The sequence below is a fragment of the Microchirus variegatus genome, assembly GCF_963457635.1.
Source record: "Microchirus variegatus genome assembly, chromosome: 1".
NCBI lineage: Eukaryota > Metazoa > Chordata > Actinopteri > Pleuronectiformes > Soleidae > Microchirus > Microchirus variegatus.
This window is the reverse complement of record NC_139802.1, coordinates 27,172,936-27,181,724: the sequence shown is the minus strand read 5'-3', so window position 1 is coordinate 27,181,724 and position 8,789 is coordinate 27,172,936. Positions and strand designations below refer to the sequence as shown.

Sequence of the window (8,789 nt, the reverse complement as noted above, 5' to 3'; positions counted from 1 at the left end):
TTCTCCTTTTTCTTATAGACTTAAATCACAAGTGCAAGAATGATAACTGGAGGAGAGACATGTGATCATGGACGTCTGGGTTCTCTGTGTTGTGCATGCAGAAAGCAGTGTCAACATGACCTCTGCGATTGATGTCATCCAGCTCCTTGAAAACCTTGTTGGAGAGCTGAGCTGCACCATTGAAACCCTCCCACAGGACCTGAGAGGACATTGAAGTTTTCCTTACTCCCATCAGGAGTAATGGCATCACACCCGAGACCGTCACATCTGACAAACCAGTGCTATAATGTGATTACTTCACTTGAATGTGTCTCTTAAAAGCCCACCATATGTCTCTTCATCTTCTATAAGTCTGTGGAATTAAAATAAAAGGTCATTCGCTGATACAGCACCAAGAAAATAGCATGACGTAACGTTTATCTGTTAGCTCTATTGACTTAACAGGAGAACTTTGTGAACTGGCAAACAGGGTTATGAAATGACTGGACAGTGACCCACAGACAGAGGCGGACAGAGTACACAGCTTCATTACTTGAGTAAAAGTACAGATACCCCTTGCAAAATTTTACTCAAGTACAAGTAAAAGTACTTCACTACTTTTCGTCAAAATTCAAGTTCATATTTTTTGAAGACCATCGATCAAATTACATTTGTAGATGAGTAGATTAGTAGATTAGATTTGTAGATTAGTCACTACATTATGCCAGATTTCTTGTCACTTTTGATGGTGGTATAAGTTCACTATTTTCTTCAAAGAAAGCTTAGGAAACACTGGGTTAAAGGAATAAAGGAATACACAGAATAGTGAAAGTGGGGAAGGTGGACAAAACAATGGGGCTCTGCTATGGAAAAAAAAGCAGTTATACTAACTAATTATAAATAAGGTGAGTTCTGTCTTGAACTTCTGTACAGCATATTATGTTTTAGCAACTGTATATGCTCATGTATTACAGTAAATAAATAAATACATTTTTTAAATTTATTTTGGAAACCTGAAGAGGAACTCAAATCTGAATCGTATTGCATATTATTGTACTGGAGATTGTAATACCTTACAAGCAACCTGCATAAGCATCTTAATACCGTAATCTGGATAATAGCACATACAAATAAAAAGAGTCAACTAATACTCAAATGTGCCATCAGCAAGGGCAAGTGCTAAGCACAGAAATCATTTTGATGAGAAGGTCCATGCTGCGTGGTCCTGATGAAGTCATGTCTCTGTATTAGCTAATCCTTCCCTTTTGAAGTGTGTTGACATGCTGGGGAAGTATGTATGTTTGCATTGGGGTGCCAGAGGTTTTGTCGTTCCAAAATCAGGCTTTTACATCAACACTTAAGATCATGCATTGCAATTTACTCATTTGGTTATATCTTTATTTTTTTTTAAAAAGAGGAATATTATTAATAATTAATGCTGCGCAGCATTGTGCAGGCCCTCGCAGCCACTGTGCTGCCGGCAGGAGGCACTATGCCCTTCACTGTAAAAAAGAAAAAATATCAAGGCAACTTAATGCAATCAATTTTACAGCCCAACAAAAGATATTGAGTTAGTTCTCAATTAGTTCTATCAACTAATATTATTTTGTTAGACAACAAAACCATATTAATTGTTGTTACTTATAAGTTAGAGTTGTGCCAACTCAAAATTAAAAATGTTTTTATTTCATTTTTAAATTATCTGAACAAGATTAGTTAGCCAAACTGTTTGAAAACAGAACGCTGATTTGGCACAACTCTAACTTGCATAGTTGATTTGACTTGCAACTTTTTAAAAACTTGTTGGGCTGTAAACAAAAAATTGATTGCAGAAAGTTGCCTTGAAATTTTGATTTTTCTCACCTGTTTTTTTTTTTTACAGTGTTGACTCAGTTTACATGTGCTGATTTTCGTGCAGATTGGTCGATGTATGGCAATGGCGAAACCAGCAAAATGGCAGCTAAATTCAAAATGGCTGACTTCCTGTTGGGCGAAGTTCATCTTCATAGATGTGGTTGCTCTCTTGTGTCACGTATGAGTTTCGACCAAGTAAATCCAGTAAATGTCCAGTATATCATACTGAATCATTTTTATAATACCATGTGATCTACCCACACTGCCTTTATGATCGACCAGTCAATTGCGATCGATGCATTTGGCCTTGATTTACAGTGTTCTTTGTCTTAGAGAAAGAAGACAATGTCCAGTGGAGAGATCTACAAGACTACACTTGGAGAGAGAACTTTTGCTTGTGATTTCTGGAGATACTCACAGCTTTTTTTCGTCAATTTCTTCTGGAGGAAAGGAAGTTTCTTCATTTGAGACCAAAACAAAGGTTTTCTGCTTCATCTCACCCTTCAGTGTGGGTTACTTCTCTGTTCTGCTTTGTCGGCCTTATAGACCCCTATTAATCACAAATGACACTGACTCATGTGTGCAGTTTTCCACTTTTTATTCACAGACAGAAAATGTGGAATGCATGGATTGAGGACTTTTCAAACATTTTACGTGTTGAGTGCTGTATTCTTAATTTCAGAAGTGAGCTCTGACTCCTATTCTCGACACCCCAACATTTCTGGGGTAATATCTTGAGGTCTGACAAGGCGTTTGCCCATAGCCAGTATCTTAGCACTACCATACTCATAAAACTGTGAGCCCTTGAAAATAGTGACTCCCTCTGCACCACACAGACCACCATCAATGTCACTGATGGGAATAGGAATATTTGCAGTCACTGCCCTGGGTGAGGCAGTGAGATCGACATCAAGCATTTGTTTTCCTGTTGAAAGAAAAGTGTTTGTTAATCAAAAGTCAATAAAAATAAAAGCCACCTTTACAAATCAAACGTTTTACATTTTCAAAATAAATTCATTCACTCATACATATTATTTACTTTTTCTGATTATGTTAAAAGTACAAGTTCAACACAGACAAACACAGTGACATTGGTTCTCAGTAAAACCTCACCTTGGATTATGTGAACTGTGTTTTCACCAGGACAGACAAAAGCAGCGTCCACATGTCCTTCAATGCCGAGCTCCTCCTTCAGGGTTTTGGGGTAACCTTCAATCAGAGTGTAGTGAGCAGCTGTTTTATAGATGTAAACCTGCTCGTCCTGAGGGTGTTTGGAGGAAGACAGATAAGTTTAAATTCGATTTCAACATTGCTCATGTTTCCCAACAGGAGGAATCATAACTCAACCTTAATCATGTAGATTTTGTCCACGAAGGAGAAAACAGCATCCACGCCATTTGTCACTTCCTTCCATGTCTTGGTGATTTGGAATGGATGAAGGCCGTCACGATGGGTGTCCAGACGCATGTACATAGGACCTGAGAATATTGAAGAATATTCATATTTTTTTTGTTTTACAACAAGCTTACAAAAACAATTCAAAAGATGACACAACATTATGTAAAGGAGCCGAACCATGCAGCTGCAGTCAGAAATCGATTTGCTTAGTGTTTGAGCTGTAATGTAAGTTTAGTTTTTTGTCATCTGTTTGTTTTATTTTCATTTTTAAATAATACAAGTGACCAGTAGTTTGGTTTGAACACTGGGTGGAGTACTAGCACAGGGAATGCACACAGGTTTTATTTGGTCGGCATTTCTTCATTTATCCCCACTCGAAGATGGTTATTCTCACCATTAAGGTTGACAATTGCCTGTTTGCTGATGGGAAGGCTTTTTTCTCTGCTCTAGGAACCACCACTCCAGCAAGATGACTCTCACGCCAGCCGAAGGGCCAAGACCCTCTATGACTCATGAAGAACCCATGCAGGTGGGAAGAACTCGTCTAACTCGTCAACTGCCTACGGGATGGCAGTTGCATCTACTGTGGTAGCAGTACTTTGCCTCCCGTCTACTAAAAGGGTTCACCAGTAATGGGAGCTGTACTGGTGAGCGAGTTCTCAAGCCCTTATCCCAGGTACCACCTCCTTGAATCTATCCTCATTGACTCTGGTGCTGACAAGAGTTTCATGGACCAAACCTTGGCTACACAACTTCAACTCCGGCTCCAGGCCCTGCCCAGGCCCTGGACGGTCAGCTACTCAGTCGTGTTTCTCACTGGACTCCACCCCTTTCTCTCCTCACATCAGATAACCATTCAGAGTTGATCACTTTTCACATTATTGACTTGCCACAATTCCTCATAAGTATAAGTACAAGTACAACCCACTGATAGAATGATCCCAGGGTCATGTTTTAGGGTGGGGAATAACGTGTGTCTTTTGTCTGCTTCTCCTCGTGTTTCCCCTGACTCTTAAGCTCCATCTTTGGATTTTGCTGACCTGACAAGGTCCCCAAGGAATATTTGGATTTAAAAGAGGTATTCAATAAGGTTAAAGCCACCTTTAAGTGTGTCACATTCCCCAAGGGTCATTTGCACTCCCTGTCCGCCCCTGAGACCTGAGCTATGGAGGAATACACAAAAGCAGGGCTCAAGGCAGTCTTCCTTTCTGGCTGGTGCTGGATTCTTCTTTGTGGAGAAAAAGTATAAATAAATCCCTGTGTCCCTGCATTGACTACACTGGCTTCAACAACATCACAGTGAAAAACACCTGCCACTTAGACTGGAGAACTGCAAGTTAGCTCCACTCTTTGTGGATCCATTCCCCATCACCAAGGTGGTCAACCCAGCTGGGAAGGTTATGGTCGAGAAGAAAGGACTTGGGCATTATGTCATTATGTTCTGGATAAATCCCTCATTTGGAATTTCCATCAACAACAGGACTCTGTTGGATGTCTAGAGACATCCATTGAGGATGGGGCCATTTCAGGACTTTGTTTTCGGTTTTTCAAGGAGTTCCTGTTTTATTTTGAAATCAGTATTCATTCCTGTGTTAATGCATCATTTCCTGTCAACCTCTTTACTGTGAAAGTTCAACCACACCTATTGTATTGAAGTTTGGGCTAACACCTATAAAGCTAACCAAAAAAGGCTATAAGAATGATCACGTATTCTACTAATAATAAATGAAGTAATGCATTATTCCTGAACCTGCAGACAACAACCTACAATTTTACAACTTGGTGGCGCTATTTCTTAATGTTTATTCTTTCTATATTTAATTGACAAGAATGTGTTTAATATGTGTCAATACAAATGAATCTGCCTTTATTTGTGTATACCCATCACCAAAATAAACTATCAATAATAACAATAGCAATAATAATGAAGTTATTGTGTTTGTGACTCATACCTTGAAATAAATATGTTTTGCCTGCATCATCAGCAGTGATGGCATCTATTTTGATCTCACTGCATTTAGGGGCCGTAACATTGGATCTATGACCTGCAGTTAAAAACAAAATAGGACACATTTATGTGAAAGTAAATACACACAGTACGTCAGAATAATGTAACTGTAAGATTTGAAGGGCTCTTTTTCTTGGTGAACTCACCAAAGTTGGGACACGTCATGAAGTAATTGCGGGCGTCTTTTGGGTAGGATGTACCGCTCACCTCTCCAGAGACTGGGCTGAACTTGGTGAAGTTGTGTCCATGGAAACAATAGTACTTATCCAGCCAGCGTAGAATGGAGGTGCACACGGGCAGGTGGGGCCAGTTCTTGATTTTCACCTGCTTGGTGCTGATATCATAAACGTGCACATCATGACCTGTGAGGAAAAAGGAACATTTATTTGGCATTGTGACCAGATTTTTGTTAATTCCTTTACTAAATCAATATTCCAATAAATATATCAGGTTTTGTTTCTGTTTTAAATAAATGAATCACCTTCTAATTTCAAGTTGTTTTTTTGTTTTGTTTTTTTACAGGGAAACATGTAAAACTCTAAATGTGAAAATTCCAGATTTCCAATATAATGTGTGTCACAATTTAACATCGAAATACATTTTTTTACCAACTTCTGCTGCAGCTGCTCCCCACCACAAGAGGGAACCATTACCTTTGCCACACTGAGATAGTCCTGTTCCTCAGGCATTTATCAAAGTGTACCTTTATTTCATCACACCTTTGCTTCCATTTATTTTAAATGTCACTTTAAAGCCTTAAAGTTTATATTTGTGGCTAAGTGAATGCCAACACACCCTTGAAGAAAAGAACTGCATCTTCAGTGCACTCTCCTTTGGGACACTCCACAGCTGCATCCAGGTGGCTGGGAATTCCTGGGAACTGTGCTTGGATCTGTTTTGGATATCCGTCCTCCAGGGTGTGGTTATAATAGCTGAACACGTTTTCACCCTAAAACAAACAGCAGACATCAGAGACAGACACTGCTCTGCTTCTCCATCTAATATATTTCCCCTCCTTTTTTAAACAGAATTATATCACAAATGAAATAATTATACCTGGAACAAAAAAATGTGATCATGGACATCTGGGTTCTCTGTGTTGTGCATGCGGAAGGCAGCGTCAACATGACCTATATGATTGACATCATCCAGCTCCTTGAAAACCTCGTTGGAGAGCTGAGCTGGACCATGGAAACCCTTCCACACGTGAGCACCTGAGAGAACATTAACGTTTCATTTTATACAAATCAATTTATATTGAGTTTCAAAAAAAATTGTGTCCCGTTTGAAAGACAAACAAAATATTCACCTTTGAAGAAGAACGTGGTTCCATTCTCATCAGGAGTGATGGCATCAAACTCGATACCTTCACATCTGTCTGGCACAGCACCATGTGCTTATTCCAGAGTTTAACAAAGGAGAACATATAAGTTGAATTGCTATCAATATAGTTGTAATCATAGTAGATGCAGCAATTGTTTATAAAGAAACATTCGCTGTTCAGAATAACAACTTATTTTGATAAAATGTCTTCTGTGATTGAGGATTAATGATTTTAGCTATTTTATTACAGAGGCATGGACAAACTAGTGATAAAATGTGGTTGTTTCACTTAAATGTGTTTGTTAAAAACCCACCATCTGTCTCGTCATCTGGTCCAGGTCTGTGGAAAAAAAAAAGAAAAAAAAAAAGATTGGATCACTTTTTTTTCCCTTAGAAGAAGATCAAACTGCAAACCATCACATTTCACTTTCAAATATTCTTGAATTAGCTAATGAAGGTCACCAAGAAAATAGCATGACGTAATATTTATTTGTTTGCTCTATTGATTTAACAGAGAACTTTGTGAACTGGCAAACAGAGTCATGAAATGACTGGACAGTGACTTGTGTGTTTCTGTTGCAATGGTTAAACCAGTGATTACCAAAGACTGGGTCGGGACCCACAGATGGGATTATTTCTGGGGTCCCCAATGAAATTTTCTGAATCTGCCAAACCCTTTAAGTTCTGATTTATGTTTATTTTAATACCGTTCATGAAATAAAATTTTAATTAATTCATCAAACATTTCTTGGAAATTATATGTTTACTAAATCAAAAATTATATTAAGTTTTAAAGCTATGGATACCGATTAGTCATGACATAATGACAAATTTGCTCTCGTCATGTTCGATTATGAACAAAAAAAAAATGGGTCTCGTATATAAAGTTTTTGAAAACATTGGGTTAAACTAATAAGAATATACACAGAATAGTGAATGTTGGGAGAGTGGACAAAATAATGGGCCTCTGCTATATTTTTTAACAAAAACTGATGCCAGAAAAGTATGTTTTGATCAACTCTCCTATGATATTATTATTATTATTATTATTATTAATAATAATAATAATAATAATAATAATAATAATAATAATAATAATGATAAAAAATAAATTTTACTTATAAGGCAATTTTAAAGATTCTAAAAGATGACTCTCACATAGAAAACATTATTTTCACATTATAAGTAGTTCGAATTATGTGTTTTGATTTGGAAACCTGAAGATAAAGTTGAATCTGAATCATACAGCATATTATTGTTCTAGATAATGTAAAACTGTTGAACCATCGTGCATGAAGCACCATAACATTGTACATATGAAGGGTCAATTAATACTCACGCAGGTGCGCCATTAGCGAGGGCAAGTGCGAAGCACAGAAACAGAGTTTTGGTGAGCAGGTCCATGCTGTGTAGTCCTGATGAAGGCAGGTGTCCCTGTGGAGCAGACTGTGAAGTGTGGCTCTGCAGGAGCTAACCCTTCACTTTTGTACTGAAAAGTGTGTGTGGGTGTGTTGACATGTTAGGAAACTCTCTCTCAATGTCACACAAGTTGCACAAGTTGGGGTGCTGGAGGTGTAGTTGTTGCAAAATCAGGATTTTACATGATGACTAAAGGTCATGCATTACAATGTGTTCATTTGGTCATATCTTATTTTTTTGGAAAACAGGAATATTATTAATAATATCATGCAGCCTTTATACTATAGCTTGAATCACAATATCTAGTGTGTTCTGTAATCATAGTCATGATTGTCCTTTGATTTTGATAGGTTTGTCCTTTATTTCTTAAATGCACAAATCAAGTACTAAAGACAAAATAAAGTACATTCATGAATATCATAAATGTGACTGAACTAATCAAACCCAGTTTTCACTGACATGTACTTCCAATAGTGAATAGCCTTTGAGATTGTGTGGAAATGTGCTGTTTGTGCGTTTGGAAATAGCCAGACAGTAACACATTATGGAAAATTTGATTTAATTTGTTCAACTCAGAGAAAATATCAGTACAAAAATCTGCATGCCCCATCCCAATCTTAAACACACTAAACTCTTTGATCTGTGATTTACAGTTTTCCAACTTGTCATGATTCCCAATTAACTAAATCTTTTGGAATATTTCAAAATTTCAAAATGTCACTCAGTTCACCAAAGACTAGAAACTCTGAAGGTCACTTTAAAAGCATGCATATAGTATCAGGTACATGTATACCTTTTGTGTTGTATC

The 8,789-nt window shown here is 37.7% G+C and overlaps 1 protein-coding gene across 1 annotated transcript; it reads right to left on the bottom strand.

The window, feature by feature from the left end:
• Nucleotides 1-2,531: 2,531 nt before the first annotated feature.
• Nucleotides 2,532-7,966, bottom strand: hpxb (hemopexin b; the record flags this gene model as incomplete). The annotated part of the gene is made up of 10 exons (XM_083897883.1): nt 2,532-2,758; nt 2,947-3,094; nt 3,181-3,311; nt 5,184-5,276; nt 5,386-5,601; nt 6,035-6,188; nt 6,296-6,453; nt 6,549-6,635; nt 6,877-6,902; nt 7,902-7,966. 10 exons carry the CDS (start codon nt 7,964-7,966, stop codon nt 2,532-2,534), a joined length of 1,305 nt encoding a protein of 434 aa, XP_083754009.1.
• Nucleotides 7,967-8,789: the final 823 nt, after the last annotated feature.